The 21,860-nt window shown below is 49.3% G+C and overlaps 1 protein-coding gene across 2 annotated transcripts in view; it reads right to left on the bottom strand.

The window, feature by feature from the left end:
* LOC144762426 (cytochrome P450 2K4-like) overlaps positions 1 to 21,860 on the bottom strand; it is a 613,835-nt gene that overhangs the window by 107,764 nt on the left and 484,211 nt on the right. For both annotated transcript variants that reach the window (XM_078647608.1, XM_078647607.1), the window contains one exon: positions 20,794 to 20,935. In XM_078647608.1, the coding sequence (XP_078503734.1) occupies positions 20,794 to 20,935 (142 nt within the window). The remainder of the gene's footprint in view (positions 1 to 20,793; positions 20,936 to 21,860) is intronic.

The raw sequence follows: 21,860 nt of genomic DNA, 5'->3' as shown, positions 1-21,860 counted from the left end.
AGCCTCTTTAGGTTGTTCAACCATTTAATTTTGTTGGCTACATTCAGGCCAATAAGCTCATCCAAAACCTTGGCATAATTAGAGAGTTCTGGGGTCCTTCTGAGACGAACCCAGAATAACAAGGGGCGAATTTGCACCAGATCTGCTATTGATTTTTTGCCCAGGTCTAAAAATAAAGGTTTCAAGGGGGACGATAAAGGTAGCGAAACCATATCTCTAATAAACTTATTTTCCGCCACTAATAAGACTTTTGTATTTTCCGCACCCCAAAGTTCTGAACCATAAACTGCCGCCGCCAGTGCTTTCCCTTCATACACTGCCAGGGTAGGGGCTATGGGTCTACTAATAGAACGTCGCTGATTTTTAAGAATCACTCCTGCCACCCTTTTAAGGTTTAAAACCATTTTAGTAATATGGGCGGACCAACTCAGATTGTTACAAAGTCTTACTCCTAGGTAGTCAAATTCTTGTACCACCTCCAGCGCGGTGCCATTCAACAAGAGGTTAACCTTCCTATGTTGCCTTTTCGATGTTAACACCATCAACTTTGTTTTAGAGGTATTAATTGTCAAACCTCTTTCTTTACAAAAACTGCAAAACCGATCAAGCAGTTTCTGCAGACCCATAGGGGATTTAGACATGAGAAGAGTATCGTCGGCAAAGAGGAGAGTAGGTGTTTTCTCACCCGCAAGGGTGGGGGCATCAGCCTGGACCTCCCTCAAATGGTCTACCACCCCATTAATAAAGAGGGAGAACAAGGTTGGGGCCATCACACACCCCTGTCTCACTCCCCTATTTACCGGTATCTTCTCAGTCAATTGGCCCTGAGATCCCCAGCGGATCCTGGCATAATTTCCTTCATGAAGTTTAACAATAAATTGTAAAAGGTAACTAGGGAATCCCATATCGGATAAGACCGACCAGAGTTTAGTCCGTGGGATGACGTCGAATGCTGTCTTCAAGTCTATAAAGGCCAAGTATAGACTACCCTTCATAATTAGCACTGACTTCCAGCAGACTGCACAAAATCTGAAGACCTGATCTATTGCACCTATATTGCTTCTGAACCCGGCCTGAAAATGGGACAAGATGTCATTATCCATGAGCCAAGATTCTGTGCGATTTATGATCACCCTTCCTACCACCTTCTGAATGGTGTCTATCAGACTTATTGGTCTATAATTGGAGGGGTCATCCCTTTCGCCCTTTTTAAAAATAGTTATCACCTCAGCGCCTTTCCAGGAGTCCGGAACTGGGTGACCAGCCTGGATCAAGTTCATCAGACACACAATATATTTGGACCATACATCTGGATCATGTTTTAACAAATCCCCTGGGAGACCATCTTGGCCAGGGGCCTTCCCGGGCAGTAATTTAGAGATAGCATCTAATACTTCTCTCTGCGAAAATGGATCTAAATTGTGGATCAAAGTTTCACAGAGCATGTTTCCATAGGTATTAGCTGGTTGTGGTAGCGAGCTATCCATGTTATCATCACAGTACAACTTTAAAAAATGGGAGTACCATTCCTGCTCCGTTATATGATTTAAAATCAATCCTGCTCCCTTGCTATCTAAGATATTAATTAATTTCCAGAAAATTACAGCATTTTTCCCACATGCTGCTTCCTTGAGCTGTTGCCAATGCTCTTCCTCCCATGCTCGTTTTGCCAAATTTATACTTCTTGTATAATCTTTCCTGGCAGCCCTAACGGACACAGAATCCTTGCTTCGTATTGCTTTAGTTATTGCTTTCCTCTTGATTCTGCAATTACTTGTGTACCATGGGTTACTTGTGGTTTTAAAACCAATAAAACTTGATTTTGCTGGTTGCTTTTTACAAAAATGGGCTCCTATTTCACTTAATAGGTTACTGTAGGATACCGATAAACTGGGGCCAACTACATTAACTTCAAAGTGGGGCAAAGCAGTCAAACTACTAATCTCTTTAGATACTAAATCCGTGATATTTTGGAGCTTCCCCTCATCACATTTGACTACATTCCATTTTAACCTCCTGTTATTATTTACAGGGAAAATTTCTTTGGTTAGCATCTCTGTTACCCGACTAGGTTCACGGCCACGTACCCACCTAAGCTGCATACATAGGGGGTTGTGGTCACTATAGGAAGACTCCCTGACCACCATGTCTATTACATCGGGCCATGAGTGCGCATCTAAAAGGATGTAGTCGATGCGTGAGGGGCATCCCACCCTATTAAAGGTCATAGCACCTGCGCTATCTGATTTTGTACGACCATTTAAGGCCCAGAGATTATGATCTAGCACTAGGGCATTCAGCTGGATAACTCTTGATGACCATTTCTTAATTGGGTTAAGATTTAGCAAGGGTATACCTTGTCTACCTTCCCCAACATTCGAACCCAGTACCTCTTCCACATCTAAGGGTTCGAATGTGCAGTTGAAATCCCCCCCGACCAGTATTTTAGCACTGGTCGGGAGTTTTGACAACTCCACATCCAATAATTCCAGTATCGGGGAAATAAGCCCTCCCTGAAGACCTCTAGCATAAATACAAAAGATTTCATATGTATAGCCCCCTATACTATTCTTTAGAGTGATGTGCAGGATATCGTTAGAAATGGGATTATTAAAAATAACACGGCAGTTCAAAGATATTTTCACCCAGATCTGTAACCCACCCGAAGGGCGGCCTCTTCCCAATGAAACAGCTGGAACATAGAATGTAGAGTAACCATTCATATATTCAGGGGATAGGCACCACGTTTCTTGAAACATACAGATATCAAAGGTGTTAATAAAATTGTTCCAATCGGGATTTACTAAGTTTTTCTTTAGACCTGCAATGTTCCATGATAAAATATTAATGACGGGACCCGGGGGCTTAGGATCCAATTGACCTGCAGGTACTGTATCTTGCATACAGCTACCGACTATAGCTGTTAATGCAACACAATCTGTACTAACACCGGTTGAGCCTACCATAACCACTCTATCTACCGGTATATTAACTTCATCTCCAGGTAAAGCCTGCACCACCCTACTACTTAATCGATCAATAGGCTGCTTTGTAAGTCAATCGACTTCCTCCAGACCATTGAAACGATTGTAACATTGAATCGGGTAGTCCAACTGTGGGCCCAGCCATCCCTCCTTAGGCTTATTACCACCATGGTAGATTCTACCTCTACCTCTACGCACTTCTTGCCAATCCCCTTTTCCAACATTACCCCAATTGTCGAAACGATGATTTCCCTGGGATTCAAATCTCCTCCAACCTTGTATATGCGGGGTGGGTCTTAGCCAGCTCCATCTAGTATCATGGTTCCCCGTGGGCATATAAAAGTATGACAAAGGTTTAATTTGAATCTCGGAGTCATTAATGCGGCTAGGCCCAGAGCAAATAAACTCAACAATACCAGGGTCTTCAAATGTAATTACCACACAGTCTCCTTTAAGATGTTTCTTTTTCTCTCCCACCCACGGTGTTCTCTCTACCATCAGAATGTTCTTATTCATATTGGGTGGGGATGGGAGGTTTCTGTCCAACCAATGACAAACTTTATTTTTAAGCCCCCAGAAAGTTTCGGGGATATCTGTAGTGAGCTCAGGGACGCCTGTTAAGACTACCACGAATGGGCAGGCGTCAGATGGTAGATTAATATTCCGCCGTACCCGAGGAGTCTTCACAACGGGTTGGCGCTGAATAATACCAGGCGCAGTTGCGCTGGCAGTTCCTGTTTGTTTATTATCATCTACAATAACTTGATTAGTAGTCACTTTACCAACCTTCTGCACCATAGTAACGGTTGGACAAGTCTTAGTTTGCTGAGTGGGTACTATTGGAGGGATCTTAACTAATGGGTGTGGGCTTCCCATTGTACCGGGGGTATTCTTCTTAGTTTCTTGATTTACTTTAACCCCCTTACAGTTTAAATCATTTGATATAATTCCCAATTGGTTTTCTATACCCTGAAGTCTAGCCTCCAAAGGCGAAAGCAAGGACCTAATAAGGGTTGCTAGGGTATCAAAAAAGGGCGCGTCCACATCCTCTTCACTCTCTCCAGACTCATCAAGACTACCATTATCAAGAATGCTAGCCAGACTTGTATCGGAGACAGATACATCTGGTAACTCTAAGGGTAGGGGGTGTGAAGCACGAGATTGCCTAACAGAGGTTACTTGGGCATCCACACTTAAATCTCCCTCCTGTAAACCATTTCCCCCACCAACCGTATGCCCCATACTAGCTGAAATATTTTGACTAACTACAACAACACCAAGCCCTTCTGTAGCAGATGGTATTGGAGAGGGTATTTCCCCCACAATGGAGGGCCCCTCTAACTCCAGGGGGACTGAGTGTATAATAGCTGTAGTAGCCATAGGTGTTATAAGAGTTACAGACTCAATTATAGGTACAGGTAATGGAGATACCATGGGCAATACAGGGGTCATAAGAGTAGTTGGTAAATGGGACGTGTCTGATAGACGCGTTTGTTTAATCGGAGTACGAGCCATGGCTATATTACCCAGTGATGACCTTTTAGCCTGGAGCAGATCTTGAGAAACCCTCCGTTCCATCAATATAATACCCTCATCAATTAGGGTGTTTGTACGAAGGATAAAACTATCCAGAGTACTAGTAAGTTTTTTGGTTTTTGTGTTTTTTATCCCCGCTACCGCCTGGCTTCTCGTTTTCCTTGTAGACATTATATAGCACCAGCAATAACTAACACAGGATACTATAATTGAAGGTAGAAGAGCATAGCTTAATTAACAACCCTATAAGTAATATCAAACAAGGAAAAAAAACTAATCAACTCAGTAATACCAATAGCCAAGCAATAAAATCCAGTGCAAAAAGGGATCACAATAAAAACAATTTCAAAATAAGTAAATATTTACGATGAGGTATGGCCAGTCCAGTCCTCTCGGTCCTCGGAGGGCCTCAGAGGGCCCGCCCTTTGCCCGGGCTTAGCCCCGGGCTATGTCCCGCGCGCGTCCCGCGTGCGCGCTCACCTCTAAGCTTAAGTAGGAGGGCTGGGGGCGGGAAGAGACACCAGGTGCGCTGGGTTGTAGAAGCGCTGAGCAACCTGGGTCTCGCAGTCCCGGCCCCGGCAGCGTCCGCTTCTGTCCTGGGTCCTAGTATCTTCAGGAAGCAGGGTGCAGGGCAGAAAATAAAAGCGTTCTTCAATTTAAAAATGCAAAGTTCCACAGATGGTCCCAAGGCTGCGAGCGGCATCATGTTTTATTGCTTTCAGAGCAGTTTTACATAATTTGCTCATTTATTAGTTTTTAAACTTGATTCCATTCAACCGCACTCAATGTGATAATTAGTTCTTCCTGTGAAACTCTTTTCATTTTATCTGGTAGTCATCAATTACAGACCTCTAACTATCCCTGATTTCTTTAAAAAAAGTAATAATCTCTTTCGGGGGCATGTGTACTAGAGTGTTATATATCGGAATGTTGATTGAGTACGGTGCAGAGTCTGGTGCAGAGAACAGCTAACATGTAAGATCCCCTCCAAATGTTGCAGTCTAGGAGAGCAATCAGATCTAAAAACAAAAGAGTTAATGTAACTTGAAGAGTTTAAACAAATGCTGATGAGAGGACCTTCCCCAGTGTGGCATCTGTTTGGTGGAAGGGCTTCACTGACTGATAGAAATGCTGCATAGTCACTCGGGCTGGACTGTTCCCATGAGGCACAGGGTCAGACTGATTTGCATATAGCCATGTCTGAACTGGGGTGGCAGAGTGGGCTAAAGAACGGTGATGGATTAAACCCAGATCTTTTGACTGGGTGTGAGTGTTTGATTGATTCAGATGCTCCGTCCATCACCACCCCCGTTGTTCTGAGAGAAGACATGTTTTAATGTGAAGATTCTGGTAGTGCGTTATTGCCTCTAAAGATCAACAGCACCATCTGAACACATCCCCCCCAGTGTGGATTAACTTTCTCCTCCTTATCCAAGTGCTTGTATAGCTGTTCAGCTTGTGGTCCCGTATAAAGAAGCCTCACTCACCAGATTGCCCTCTTCTTACATTCACAACCTTGTTGCTTACTTCTTGATACGTTGTGAAGGGGAGCTTTAACAGATAGGTCACAAATTACCATTTAGGAACCCTTACCCTGAAAACTCCTACATGACTCAGAAGATTCTCATACTAACAATCCAATCATCAACATGCACACACAGACACACACGCCTCTTTGTACTATGCAACAGAACTCCATTTGTTATATAACAATAAATAAACAATAGATAATCTAAGGCCACGACTAAAGAGTAAACAAGTGCCGCAATATAGCATTACAGCCCCCTGCTCAGTATTTTACCAGTCAATAGAGGCTTTCTAGCCAAGTTATAGCCCAAAGATGCAGGCAAGTTCAGAAGGAGTCAGAAGAACTATAATGCTTCAAACATTCCCCTCACCAAGGGAAGAATTTTCTAAATAAAAAAAGAGAGAAGGGGAAACACAAGCATCTATGCTGTAAAATGATGTCTATGGGCCCAATTCACAATGGAAATCTGAGACAAAATCCTAACTTTATGACTTTCGGTATTTACAAAAGGCATTTAGCATAGTAATGTAATGTAAAGGCACATTTATATAGCACTACTACCACTCCATGGAGCATCTTGGTGCTCAAAACCAACCCAACTGGAATAGGATGGTGGACTGGAGGCAACTCAGAACACATTACACACTTTACACTAGTGCCCTACAGGCAGCGTCAGTGAGAGAGAAAATCCATGTCTTCAGGGATTTCCTAAAGTGGCTCTCCTTAGACATAAGCCGAAGCTGGGGTGGCAGTTTATTCCAAGCCCTGGAACCTAAGAAAACAAGCATTTGCAATGCAATAGGTCTCGCATTTACGCGAGTTTAAGCTGTTGGCATTGTAAATGACAATGCCTTTTATTTATGTGTTAAAAAATAAAATAAAAATAAAAGGCTTTGTCATTTGCAAATGTCAATAGCTCAAACTCATGTAAATGCGAGACCCATTGCATTGCAAATGCAATGGGTCTCCCATGGGTTCTTTCAAGTCAGCAGTGATGGATAAGCGGCACCTTCCAGTCTGCCAGGACGATGAGGCTTCCGTCCTGCACCCCTCGAAATCGGCCCAACGATTCCTGATGTGACCATTCTATTGGTCACGCAGTGGGGGCAGGCAGGCAGCATCCTAACAAAATGAGGTGTGAATCACGGGCTCACGGCAGCAGCAGGGCCATCAGAGATAGCCGTTTTCGCGCTATGGCGCACTGATGGCCCTTTCAGTCTCATTTTGCAGGCCCTTAGGCTAGACACAGAGGGGAAGGGGAGGAGGTCGGGCACACTGCAGATGCCTTTCTCAATGTGCACGTTGCACCACACAGGCAGAAAAAAAGAACGTTCCCGGTATGCTTGTTTAAATACAAGAAGTAGGAGAACTGATTAGCATAATTTTTAAAAGTAGGGGCACGCCGTGCCCTTCCGTTCCCGCCCACTTCTAACACTGTATAGGACCCAGAGGTTAGCAGTGTGATGGGTGAAGAAGTGTGAGATCCAGGCGCGCATTACGCCCCATCCTCGCACATAGGCTGTTTATGCTAAAAATAAGCCTCTGACTGCAAAGCAGCGAGGCCTGCTCCGCGTTAGCCGCAAGCAGCTGTCCTCCCTCACCTAAAGACTGACTAATTCCGCCCCCTCGCGCTCAGTTTGTGTGGTTATAAATATTTCATTTCTGGCCTCAGCTCCTTAAAGCTGTTTACCGCGCAGAGAACCTTGTCTTAATACCGCGCAGCAGGCCTGGAGCTGCACTGCGGGAGGGCGCCGCCCACGCCGGATTTCGAGGCAGCGGGGGTGCTGGCACGGGATGGACAGGCTGTGGAAAGGTGGCGCTGGGGACAGTTTATCAATACAGCCAGGACGAGACGAACCTGGCGGCACCGAGGTGGCCCGATGTATTGGTGCCTAGGAGGAAAAGAGAATGTGGGAGTGAAGTCGGGGTCTGCTGCTTTAGAGACAGCAAGGGTGACTACCAGGACCTGACTGATGCCCGTGTTCTTTCATGGAATCTGTTCTCGTGGGTAATGCAGAAATCAGTGGCGAATGTATCTGTGTCCTACATCTGCCCTATAAAGCGCACTGATACCCGCAGCAAGGGTCTTGTTCGCGCTATCTGAAACCTTCAAAATAAATAAATAAATGTTATTTTGTATTTCACCCCGCAAGAAGGGATGAGGAGGGGTGGTTCGAAGGTTTACCTGTTAGTAAAGCTACTGGTGATTTAATGTTCTTAAGGCCATCCAGGGCTTTACGTGGTATTAAAAAGGTGTTGGAGGGTTTCTAAAAGGGGTTTAGCCAAAATAAAAGTGAAACTAGGAATCTTTTGTGACATCAGTTGCCTTTTTAATTATGTTGCCTAAAACATGTGAAGTAATACCTGGAGTGGCACACAGCGTGCCCACCTGGCCAGTATATGTGCCTCCCTAGGTTAGTGCATCCAGACATATTCCATAGCAATAAAGAAACACATGCCTAAGACCTGTCAAACATATTGGTTTTGCCAATGCTTGTTAATAGTATCAGATAAAAATAAGAACAATTTTGTTGTGAATAATTATATTTGAAAATGTTTCAGTTCAACAAATATGGGACACGAATTTTAATGTAATGACGTGGAAGCAGCAGTGGTCTTTTTCCGAAAATGTCCATCTGCCTATGTCACACACCACCTCCTTCCTCTTCTGTTACTGTCCTCTCCTGTGTTCTTCTGCGTGTGGACCCCGGGTCAACTCCCCTTCGCCAGGCGCTCTCTCATAATTGCACATCCATGGCTTGTTTCTCACTTGTAAACTTAGCATTTTGATTTCCTTCCAAAAGGCGTTTACAATTTGCATTATGTAACCGACACCCTGTGCGCTCTACAGAGAGGCCAATGATTGGATGAGCATATAGTCTGGACACCTGCTAGACCCCCTAGCACTCACTGAGAAAAACTCTCACTGCCTTCAGCATCAACTCTGGAGCTCTTAATCGTGCCCTCTCATGAACGCCCGATGACCTTACTCAGACACCCAGGCCCTCACTACAAATGAAGGGATCATAATGTATTCATGGATTAGAATTACGAGTTGTGTCATAATTGCCACACCGTCACAGTTGGATCCCCTGAGAGATTCAGGTATGCCAAACCTGCTGGAATTCATCAGGGAAAAAGGAAAAAATCTGATCTGGAATAGTGCAATTGGGGTGCGCCAGAACCACACATCCCACGGTGCATTGGGTTGAATGAGCATGTCTGGAGCTCGGTGCACCTGTGGGCATGGCGCCCGGTTTTGTCACCTGCCTCTTGCTAAATGCATTATTGTGACAGGTCCCAGTGGTGCACGTGCCTCGGGGTTATCGGCTGGCTCTGATTGCGGAATGCAGTACCAGGAGAGGAGGGTTAATCATTGATGGGCGCGGGTCAAGTTTCACGAGTTTATCTGGACAGCACGGAGTGATATGAAACAATCGCGTCACCAGGCACAGGTCGACGTTTGTTTTAGGAAGGCCTCGTGCACCCTGGCAACGCGCACGTGAACGGGCACACTTCTGCTCGTCTTTGAACCTGTTTTCTCAGCCCTGGTCTCATCCTGCGCCGAGGTTGTGGGAGTAGAGCGCTCTCCTGTCACTTCCGGGTGAGTGTCTCGAGAAGGGACGGCAGCGTCCGCAGGTCCAGGGTGCTGCACAGTGACGACAACGACTCTGCCCCGGGACTGACTTGCATGGCAACTTATCTGCCCAGCTCCGCGTGAGGCCCTCGGGATCCTGAACGCGCCTCCGGGGTCCGGGAGGCGCCTGCGTCACCCTCGGAAATGATCCACTCCACCAAGCGCGGCCCAGGTAAGCTGCGGGGGTTCGGGAGCTCGGGTGCCAGGGGCAGCTGCCACGGGGCCAGGCATGGTCTGTGCCAGGGGCGAGCAGCGACGGGGCGAGGCGTGGTCTGTGCCAGGGGCGCACCGAAGTGTTCAGGTGCCAAGTGCGCACCCAGCATGCACATACCGCGCCCTGTCCGATATTAGCCAGGCTGAGAGTGGGAACACCCTGCAGTGCCATGTCGCTCCTTTTCCTTACATAGGCACGGATGCTCCCTGTATGCCTTTACTGCGCATTTACAAAGCAAGAGGGCAATAGGCTTGAAGGATGAGGCTTTCTTTATATGTGAACCACCGCCCCTGCCGCAGAAGGGACTGCAGTTTCAATGTTCAGGACTTACTGACGATGCCTCGAGTGTACGTACAGTGCGTGCATCTAAAATGTTGGGCTTGTGGGGCCTCTGACATAAAATGGCAGCGTAAGTACTCGCGTCCCCTGGTGTCAATGACCGTGTCACTGTTCAGGCTCCGACTGGGACAGTAAATATGCCCGGGCCATAAACAAAAGTGACCCTGTAAGTGAATTTCAAAGCTAAACAAGACTTTAGAATGACGGTAAGTGGGGCTTGGGGGGGGGGGGCGCTTGTATGTATGCGGCGGCTTGGGGGGGGCAGGGGGGCCTTGTATGTATGCAGCAGCGGCCGGGGGGGGGCTCTTCTATGTATGCGGCGGGGGGGTACGAGCGCTTCGATGTATGCGGCGGGGGGGGCTCTGTGTGTGTGTGTGTAGGTGCGCTCCTGTGTGTGTGCGGCGGGGGGTGCCGGTGAGTGCGGGGAAGTAGGGGGGGTGCGCGCGTGTGTGTGCCTTCCTGCCTGCGTGTGCATGTGTGTGTTCAGGGAATCTGTGCCAGGGGACGTGCACGGCGCCGTGCTGGGCGTGCGCGCCCACGAGGTCAAATCTCGGCCAGAAAAAGCTCGTGACAGTCTGCTGTCCACATTCCCCCAAAAGTAACTACATAAGTTGTCTCGCATAGACAGCAAAAGCTTCACTTTTGCTTTCGTCTAGCGAGACCTAAAAAGGGATTTCCCACCTTTAGTGACCAATCTAAATCTGGGGGTTACCAAAAGATTTTGATTGGCGGACCTCAGACAACGTGCTGGCTGATAACGTTTAAAGCCATTAGACAAGTATCTGGGTCCTTGTAGCTGAAAGGCTCTAAAGGTGATAACAAGGACCTTAAATAAAACACGCTTGTGTATAGGTAACCAATGGAGAGTCTTGAGCGCGGCCGAGGCAGATGACTTTCTAGGCCAGCGAAGTACTAAACGGGCAGTAGCATGCTGGACTAACTGCAGCCTGTGGAGCACTGCTTTGTTAGTTCCTGCATACAGGCTATTGCAGTAGTCCAGTCTAGATGTTATCAATGCAACTGCCACGGTTTTCCTTACTGCAAGCGGAAGAAGGTCAAGAAACTTCCTAAGCGAACTAATGATATGGAAGCACATGCTAGCTACGCCTACCGCTTGCTGCTTAAATGACAATTGGTCATCAAATTTGATGCCCAGGTTACGGGCAGAAGAAATAGTGTTTGGAGGGGCTTCCGCATCATCGGGCCACCATTGTTTGGGGGAAAACAAGTTTTGAGGGCCAAAGGGCAATATTTCCGTCTTCCCGGAGTTATATTTGAGGTGATTGTTATTCATCCACTCAAATGTGGCCGTGAGACAGTTTTTCAAATTTTCCTCTGCTCCAGGCAGCTCCCTGTCCAACACCAGGATAAGCTGCGTGTCATCAGCATATGATATAGTGCTAATCTGGTATGAGGCGATTAGCTCAATCAGGGGTACCATGTAAAGATTGAAAAGTATAGGGCTCAAACTAGAGCCCCGAGGGACCCCTGAGCTGATTACTTTTTCTTCAGATTTAAATTCACCCAGTACCGTGACTTGACGTCTTTGGTTGAGGAACCTTCTAAACCATGCCAATGCCACTCCTTCTATACCTGCGTTACATAAACGGTCGATCAAGATTGTGTGTGAGACCGTATCGAAGGCCGCCGATAGATCGAGTAAAATCAAGACGGCATTCTTTCCTTGGTCCATAGCCATTCGCGGGGTCTCTGCTGTAAACTGAAGGGCAGATTCGGTAGAGTGTTTAGATCTGAACCCTGATTGGTTGGTGTGCAGGATGTTATTCTCCTCAAGAAAATTCGTAAGTTGGTTATTAACAAATTTTTCCGTCAGCTTAAACACCACAGGGAGCAGGGAAATAGGGCGCAGGTTGGACAGAGTGGTTGGGTCTGGTAGAGCCTTTTTCTGAAGTGGCATAACCGCTGCAAGCTTCCATTCGCATGGAATTTCTGCCGTAGCCAATGATGAGTTGATAATGCTATTGATGATTGGATTTACCTCCTCAACCAACGCCTGTAAAACCATAGGCAGACAAGGGTCAAATGGGGATCCAGATTTACTTGCTAAAATGGCCTGGTGTGAATCCTCTAGGGAAATGGGCACAAATGAGTCAAAACAAGTGGTGTTAATTATTTCATAGCCCGACCTCATCTTTTCAGAGTTCACCGAGATAGATGACACAGGAGGGAAATCCTTCACGATGTCTGAGATCTTCTTCTCAAAATAATCAGCGATAGCATTACAGAGAGGTAACGAGGGGGGAATTTTTTGCGAGAGTGCTGTGGGATTGGTGAAACTGTTGACAATCTTGAAAATCTCTTTCTGTCCATTACCAGAGGAAGAAATAGCCTCTAAATAATGTGCTTTTTTTGCCGACTTGATTGCGGCATGGTACTTCCTTCGAGCAGATTTATATGTGTCACGAGCAACAGCCTCGTAGTTTCTTCGCCACCTCCGCTCTAGTGATCTCACTTCGCCTAACTCCATTTTTAAGGCTAATGAGAACCATGGGGCACTCTTTCTATTTTTGACACAACTTGGGTTTTTATTTTTCTTCGTTGGATCCGAGGATGCACCAAATGTCACCATCCACTCACAGAATTGCTGGTTGTCTATCGAAGTGTGACCAGTTAGTACAGGTTTACTGTCTCTTAGTTTCTCCAAGAGATCTGGCCGAGTGAGTGAATTTTTCCAATCCGGTTTACAACTGGCAGTAATTGTTTTCGTACATTTTACTGGGGCCTTATGTTTTAAAAGAAGGTCAAATGGAATAAGTTTATGGTCTGACCAGATTTGAGCACACGGGGATTTGACTATCAGACTATCTGAGTTGGAACAAATACAATCTAGTACATGACCTGCTATATGAGTAGGTTCCAAGGTAAGGTCAAGAATTTTAATAATGTCCATGAAACAAATTGTCCCTGGCTCCTTTGGGGAGTCTAAGTGGAGGTTAAGGTCTCCCAGCACCGTACAATGGGCAAACCTAAGCGTAAGATCGCTCAGCACATCTCCAATGCTCTCCAGGAATTCAGTGGGTGGGCCAGGTGGACGGTAAATCAGAGCCCCAGAGAAAGTAAAGGAGTCGTGAATACCAAGGCAAAAAGCCATGGCCTCTGCCCCCTTAATGTCTGGCAACTCATAGGTAGTACATTTCATTATATTGCGGTAAATGATTGCCAAACCACCTCCCCGTTGCAGAGGTCTATCTAATCGCTGAATTAAAAAGTTTTGCGGAAGAGCCTCTGCTATATCCGGGTTACACCAGGGATGAAGCCACGTTTCCGTCTCAAGAAGCCAGTCTAAGTTCATCTATATAGTAAAGTTAGGATTCCTAACTTTGCTACTCCTAAATGCCTTTTGCGAATACCGAAAGTCGTAAAGTTAGGCTTTTGTCTCAGATTACTTTTATGAATCAGGCCCTATGCCAGCCATATAGGCACTCAGAAAACTCTGCAAACTCTGTGAACGGAGTCGAGTTCACTGCCCAGGCCTAATATAGACATGCACCTATTCATAATGAGTTGTGAAATGAACATTATGGTTTTTCTTTTCTTAGAAGCAGACGAGAGCAGTGTATCAATTCAGGATTGTATGTCTTCTCCCTCAGGTTTTAGACATAACTCTTGGCTAGAAATGGAGCCGCTGGGTTTTACTGAAAATTGAATTGTTTATCCATTGCCATTCTAACTCCAACAATCGATATGTATTTTTAACAAAGCCAGGTACAGGGCATTGTTGTAAATGTTATTTGCCTCTCTGATTAACCTCCCCTCAACCTCCTCAGAGACACACATTTGGATTTTGTGGTTTTGTCGCTCTGTATTGTAGTGTGGATGGGAAATCACAAACCCTTAGTGTTGGACCTGGCCCTTTTGGCAGGTTCACCCCGAAACTTTTAGCTTTTTCCTAGCCTGTTTCTGTGACCTGGTGTTGGTGATTTTAGGCCTCTGCGCACTTTTTCACTGTGGTACAGTGTAAAGTGCGTGAGCTGTCTGTGTATGTGTGGTGAGTGACCTGCCCTCCCATAGGAATGAATGGGGAATATGTATGCCCATGGTAGTTCCTGATGTGTGGGGAGTGCAGGGTCGAGTTTGGTATGTACGAACTCGTGAGATTAAATGCTGCGTAATGATGTATGTGGCATGAGTGTGTCTAGTGTGGAAGAGACACTTCTAGACATGTGTGTGCATGTGTAGTGAGTCTGCTGGCACGTGATTGGCTGGAGCCTGGCTCCAGGAGTGCCTGGGCCTGCTTGTGGATTGACTGTCTGGTTTGAGGATGACAGGGGCTGGGGAGCCCCCAGGAGGTTGTCTGAGTCAGCCCGTGGATGAAAGGCTGCATCTGCTGCCAGGGAAGTGGGAGGAGATAGCACCTGGGTGTGAATGAGGCTGTGCCAGCCTGCCACAATGCTGGCTCCACCTCCCCGCTGGGCGACTGTCACCTCTGTCCCTGACACTGAAAAGAGTTCCCTATAACCAGTTCTAGCTGGTTCTCACACTGCCTGCACAAAGACTTCAAAGACTTTTCTCTGTATAAGAAGGGGCTGTGTCCCCTTCCAAGATGTTCTTGTTTTTGGACTTGAATCTGCCAGGGGCGTGCTGCTGCTTGGGCCCAGGGGAATCCCTGGGCCCTGCCCAGCCCCTGGATACCTGATGAATGCCTGGAGGACTTCTGGGGGACCCCTCTGCCTTGCCTGGGCTGATTGGGCCTGGTCGCCCCCACGCTCCTCCTTCTGCCTGCCTGCCTGCCTTCGCCCAGGCGACCCAGCCGCCGCTGAGCCGCCCGCCCGTGCCAGAGCACCAGAGATTCCCGCCGCTGCCTCCCTGCGGCCCGCCCCCGACAGCCCATTGGCCGACCCGCCGCCGACCCTCCTCCCGGCTGCCCTCTTATGTCACCCCCGCGCACGCACAGCGTTCACGCGCAGCGGGCACGCTGATTGTGCGCCGAAGGCGCGCCAAAGGCAAGCCCGTCTGCGCCCGTCCGCACCTGGACCGCGCCCAGCGCCAGGACCCCTGGCCCCCAACGGACCTACGACGCCGCCACTCTCATCGCACTCAAACCCGACCGACCTAGAGCCTGCCACCGAGCGACCCCGAGATGCACCCTAGGACCCTTCACCTGTCAAGCCTGCAAGTTCACCTGCCTCCGGACCTGCACCGCAGCCACCAAGCGGAGCACCAACAACAGCCACCTCAAATGCATCCTGCTCAACACCCGCTCCATCCACAGACACGCCATCCAACTTTGGAACCTGCTCGACACAACCTCACCAGATGTCGCCTTCCTCGCGGAAACCTGGATGAACGCCTCCTCAGCGCCCGACATCGCCATCGCCATCCCAGACGGATACAAGATCATCCGGAGAGACTACGTCAACCAGACCGGAGGAGGCATCGCCATCGTACACAAGAACACCATCCGCATCACAACCGACTCCAACGACACCTTCACCGCCGCCGAGTATCTCCACTTCCAGATACACACCGACCCAAAGACGACCCTCAGAGGCACCCTCGTCTACAGGCCCCCTGGACCACGTACACAATTCAGCGACGACATCACGGACTTCATCAGCCCGCACGCCCTCCGCTCCGCTGACTACATCCTCCTAGGCGACCTCAACTTCCACCTGGAGAACAACAAGGACCGCAACACCGCCACCCTGCTGGACAACCTCACCAATCTCGGACTCAAGCAACTGGTCAACACCCCCACCCACTACGCCGGCCACACGCTTGACCCCGTCTTCTCATCCAGCAAGCACATCACCTTCAGCCACTCCACTGGACTTCACTGGACCAACCACAGCTGCGTCCACTTCAGCTTCAGAAGGACCATGACCCACCGGCACCCGCAACAGGTTCCTCACAGGAGCTGGAGCAAGATCACCGCCGGCCAGCTCACCACCTACCTCAGCCAGAACTCACCCGCCAGCACAACGGACCCCAACGAAGCAGCCCGCAACTTCACGCAGTCGCTGACCACCTGCGCCGACGACCTCGCACCACTGAAGAACCCTCCTAGCAGACCCAGGAGCAAGAAGGCCTCCTGGTTCACCGAAGAACTCAAGGACTCCAAGAAGAACTGCCGCACCCCCGAGAAAGCCTGGCTCCTCAACAAGACCACAGACAACATGAACGCCATCAAAGACGCCACCCGCAAGCACCACCAGCTCATCCGCACCACCAAGAAGAAATCACTGAAAGAACGACTGGACAACAACGCCCACGACAGCAAGGAGCTCTTCAGCATCGTCAAGGAGTTCTCCAACCCCAGCACCGGCAACAACGACATCACTCCTTCACAGGATCTCTGCGACTCTCTCGCCTCGTTCTTCCACCGCAAGATCGCCGACATCCACAACAGCTTTGATGCACCACCCACGCACCCAACCGCTGAACCAACGACCCCCACCGCCACCCTCCGCACCTGGACCACGGTGACCACCGAAGACACAGCCCGCACGATGAACACCATCCACTCCGGATCTCCAACCGACCCCTGCCCCCACCACATCTTCAACAAGGCCGACTCCATCATCGCACCCCAACTCCGGGACGTCATCAACACCTCCTTCAACACCGCCACCTTCCCGGAGAGCTGGAAGCATGCCGAGCTCAACGCCCTACTGAAGAAACCAACAGCGGACCCCACCGACCTCAAGAACTTCCGCCCCATCTCGCTCCTCCCTTTTCCTGCCAAAGTCATCGAGAAGACCGTCAACAGACAGCTTGCAGCCTTCCTCGAGACGAACGGATCCCTCGACCCCTCGCAGTCCAGTTTCCGAGCCAACCACAGCACCGAGACCGCCCTCATCACAGCCACCGACGACATCAGAACCGTGCTCGACAACGGGGAAACAGCGGCCCTCATCCTCCTGGACCTCTCTGCAGCGTTCGACACCGTCTGCCACCGCACTCTAGCCCAACGCCTCAGCAACATCGGGATCCAAGAGAAGGCAGTGGAGTGGATCATCTCGTTCCTCGCCAGGAGAACACAGAGAGTCCGCCTCCCCCGTTCCGATCCGAGGCCACCGAAGTCATCTGCGGCGTACCACATGGATCATCACTCAGCCCCACCCTCTTCAACGTCTACATGAGACCTCTTGCAACCATCGCACGCCAGCACAACCTCAACATCATCTCCTACGCCGACGACACCCAACTGATCCTCTCCCTCACCAGAGACCCCGCCACCGCCAGAACGAGCCTGCACGAAGGGATGAAAAACGTCGCCGAATGGATGAAGAACAGCCGCCTGAAACTGAACTCAGACAAGACGGAAGTCCTCATCCTGGGACCATCGCCCTCCGCCTGGGATGACTCCTGGTGGCCCCCCGCCCTGGGCACCGCTCCCAAGCCAACCAACCATGCACGCAACCTGGGCTTCATCCTGGACTCTTCCCTCTCGATGACCAGACAAGTCAACGCCGTCTCCTCATCGTGCTTCAACACCCTGCGTATGCTCCGAAAGATCTTCCGATGGATCCCGACCAAAACCAGGAAGACGGTCACCCAGGCCCTCGTCACCAGCCGACTGGACTACGGGAACACCCTCTACGCAGGAACCACAGCCAAACTACAGAAAAGACTCCAGCGCATACAGAACGCCTCCGCCCGACTCATCCTGGACATCCCCCGACGCAGCCACATCTCCGGCCACCTGAGGGACCTGCACTGGCTCCCCGTCAGCAAAAGGATCACGTTCAGGCTCCTTACCCACGCACACAAGTCTCTCCACGACCTAGGCCCCAAGTACCTCAACGACCGCCTGACCTTCTACACGCCCACCCGTCAGCTACGTTCTACAAGCCTCGCCCTCGCCGCCGTACCACGCATCCGAAGAGCCACCGCCGGAGGAAGATCCTTCTCCCACCTGGCAGACAAGACATGGAACTCCCTCCCCATCCACCTCCGGCTGACACAGGACCATCTCGCCTTTAGGAAACAACTCAAGACCTGGCTGTTTGAGCAGTAGCAGACCCCTCCCCAAAGCGCCTTGAGACCCTTCCGGGTGAGTAGCTCGCTATACAAATGGTATGATTGATTGATTGATTGGGGACTTTGCTTTGCCCTGGGATCCTGTGGACCTTCTTCCTACCCCCCCAGGACTTTGCTGCATCCCCTGAAGAACTGTGGACCCTTGTTGCTATAGGGGTCATTTCTAGGGGCCTGTGGGTGCTACCAGTGCCCCCAGCGCAATGGAAGCGCTTTATTTGGTCTTCTAGCGCTTGAGAGCGTTTTGCTGAAGGGCGAGCATGTCGCCGTCACGCATTTTGCGTGAGGATTGGCAGGTGCCTACCCTGCGACTTTGCCCGTTTATGTGATTATTTTGCGAGTGCCCACCTCGCTTCTCTATTTTATTTTAATAGCGAGGGTGCCCACCCCTCGTGATGCCCCTTTGTTCACCGCCGCGGCCCGAGCTGTGTTTAATGGCCGCGGAGACCAAGATCGAAGCAGCTGTTTCCTCATTGGCTGAGAGCGGCGAGCCCCCTCAGCAACGCCGCGCTGGGATTGGTTCCCGGGCCGCAGCGTCATCGGGAAAGCCGCGCTGTGAATGGCTGGAGTTCCGGTGTCACTGGGGGCTCGCCTGCGGAGCTGCGCATCCATTGGTGGATCACGCGTGTCCCTAGCTGAGAGACGCCGCTGCCGAGAAGAGTCGTCTTGCCGGTGCAGGGACATCGTGGGGTTGCCGCCTGCCCCGAGTGTGGTGAGCCTTGTCCCGTGGAGTCCAGCGGCCCACGAGAGAGGAGAGAGGGCCGACGTCAGCCGCCAGACCCGGTGAGTGTGTGGCAGCCGTGGAGAAGGGAGGGGCGCCGGGACACATTGTCGGTTTCCGCCCCCCCACCCCCGAGTAGCGCGATCTCGCGCTCGTTGTTGGGAAGGCGCGAGGGCTCCAGTGGCATAGCTTGTGGTCGAGCCCCCGAGCGGGGCTCCTAAGATGCCTGGGGGCATTTGCCCCGTAGAGACCCGGAAGGTGGATTAAGGAGCCCAGAGAGGCTCCAGGCGCCATTAACATTGCGAGTCCCCCGAGAGGGACTCCCGACCGGACATATTGATTTACGAGCCCTGAGAGGCTCGAGGGCCAGTCTTTTGTTCACGAGTCCCCAGAGGGGGGATTCCAACGATGGGTACGTGTTAGACAGAGCCTGTGTGGCTCCACCGCGTGCAGAGTGTTTTCAGAGCCTGTGTGGCTCCAACGCGTGTAGATGGTTTTCAGAGCCTGTGTGACTCCAACGCATGTAGAGTGTTTTCAGAGCCTGTGTGGCTCCAGCAGTGGGCGCAGTTTGCGCCCAAGGGTCCGTGAGGACCCTGTCGCAGTTTGTTTCCCAGCTGCCCAGCAATTAGTGGGCAGCTGCACCATTTAGGCGCTTGGGATTGTCCACAGGTGCCCAGCAAGTAGTGGGCAACTGCACCGTTTAGACCCCTGACTTTTGGACTACAGGGCGTCCTAGCCCCAACAAGGCCAGTGGCCTAGGGACTGCCACAAGTGGTGGCTTATGTAAGGTTTTGCGCAATTGGGTGGTTTTTCCTTGCACCTCTGAATGTTTTAGGCATCATGTGTTTTTGCGCTATTGAGTTATGTTCTGGCACCTCTGAATGTTATTATGCATCATGTGTCTTCCTGGATTTTACACCTCTGAATGTTTTTATGCATCATGTGTCTTCCTTATTATTGCACCGCTGAATGTGCTTTTATACATCATGTGTTTACCTTTTTCCCTACACCTCTGAATGTTTGATGCATCATGTGTAATGTCTTCTTGCTGATACCCCAAAATTAATTTAATTCTTAGGTGGTGGTTCTTTCCAGTACAGGTGGTCCTAGTGAGGTCGGGGTCCCCTGCGTGACATTCTCCTAAGGTGGTTAGGGTTGCCTAGGTGGTACTTGCCTGTCACCAGTAGATACTGGTTTTGATTTATAACTGTTACTTTGTGCTACAGTGATTTTATATCCTTTTATTCTAAGTTCTAAAAGTGCTATTTCTAAAAGTGTTGATTCTGACAGTGGCCCATGTGGCCCTGTCCTGTAAATAATCCCTTATTAATATTGCCCGTGCCAGTTGGCACAATGTACATGTGTGATTTCTATCTGATGTGTTTTGACAATACAAAAGTAATTTTTACATAACCTTGTGTGGAGTTCCTTTTGTGGTGTGCCTAGGATGTTGTTGCTGTTGTGTGCTGGCGCAAATGCTTTACACATTGCCTCCGGGTTTAGCCTTACTGCTCGTGCCAAGCTACCAAGGGGGTGAGCAGGGGTTATCTTGGCGTGTGACTCCCATGCCCTGACTAGAATGGTGGTTTCTACCTGACTTTGGCGTCAGCCTTAGCCTACCAGAAAGAGCCAATTCTAACACTTAGAGTCTATGCTATTTACATCTGCTAGTCCCAAAAATCGAAGAGGAGAATGCTAGGGGGTACTCCAAGCTCACCCATCGAGACATGTGACCAGGAATTAAAATACTTTTTGAAAGGGTTGAGCAAGAACACATTCAAGATTAATACGTCGTATTCCTCACATTCAAGATTAAAATGCCTTATTCCTTACTTTGAACATCTGGGTATTTCATCATTAGCAAAAAACCCCAACGGAGTGTTGTAGAAGTGGTTTCCATCCCAGCAGAAAAGAGGTTCCTTACAACCGCTAAAAGGTTATTGTTATGGAAATATGTATCCGGATCAGATTTTTCCTATGAAGAAAGAAGGTATTTGTCATCTTATTTGATATATCATTCCTGCTTTGCATAGCAAAGGAATTGCCTATTCTGTACATTAAATCATCTTCCCTTCACTATGCAGGAGACACTGTATTCAAATTGATAAGACATCCACAACAGATACTGTTTAGCATATTTTTTTTGTCTCTAAATTAAATATATACATTTTGCCCACATTTTATTTAGACCAATCATTCAAAAGAATTCAACTCACCGTGCTGTGAACCCTTCTTGACACGGGCTTATATTTGCAAAGTTATTCCTCTAGTATTTCCAGACCATCTCTAGCCATAATGAACATGTTACAAGTTGTCTAGTCTCCCCATGGCTCTCTTAGTATGTATGGTACTTAGATGGTGCAGTAGAGGGGCCTCCTTCTCCAATGGGAAGGGATGATATCAGCCATTGCTATTTGACATAGGACTTCCTCCAATCAGCCATGAATGTATCCCTAGCAACAGCCATTGAAAATACTTCCACAATAAGACATTAAGGGCCTGCTTTCGATGAGGTTGGGATCGTCGGTGGCGGTCCCACCACATTGTAATACAGATTTCGGCCTGCCAGATTAGGATGGCGGGCTGTTGTTTGGTGGTCAGGGAGACCAACCGGCACAGTTCTGACAGGCTCCAGGAGCCCGTCAGTCCATCAGAGGGACTTGTATCCCTACAACAGTGGGGGCACCTGCTCAGGCACCACTGTAGGGATTACAATGTTCATTTCCGCTGGCCGTTTCATGGCGGTTCACCCGACATGAAAAGATTGGTGAAAAGGGACTTTGGGGGCCTGTAGCGACCCCCCTTTCCCCCTGGCCTTCCAATATGGGCCCTGGCAGGCATCTATTGTGCCCCCTACATATCCCTGCACCATGTGGCAGGAACCACATGATGCCTGCAAC

This window comes from Lissotriton helveticus, chromosome 6 (genome assembly GCF_964261635.1).
Source record: "Lissotriton helveticus chromosome 6, aLisHel1.1, whole genome shotgun sequence".
NCBI classification, from domain to species: Eukaryota; Metazoa; Chordata; class Amphibia; order Caudata; family Salamandridae; genus Lissotriton; species Lissotriton helveticus.
This window is presented reverse-complemented; position numbering and strand designations above follow the sequence as displayed.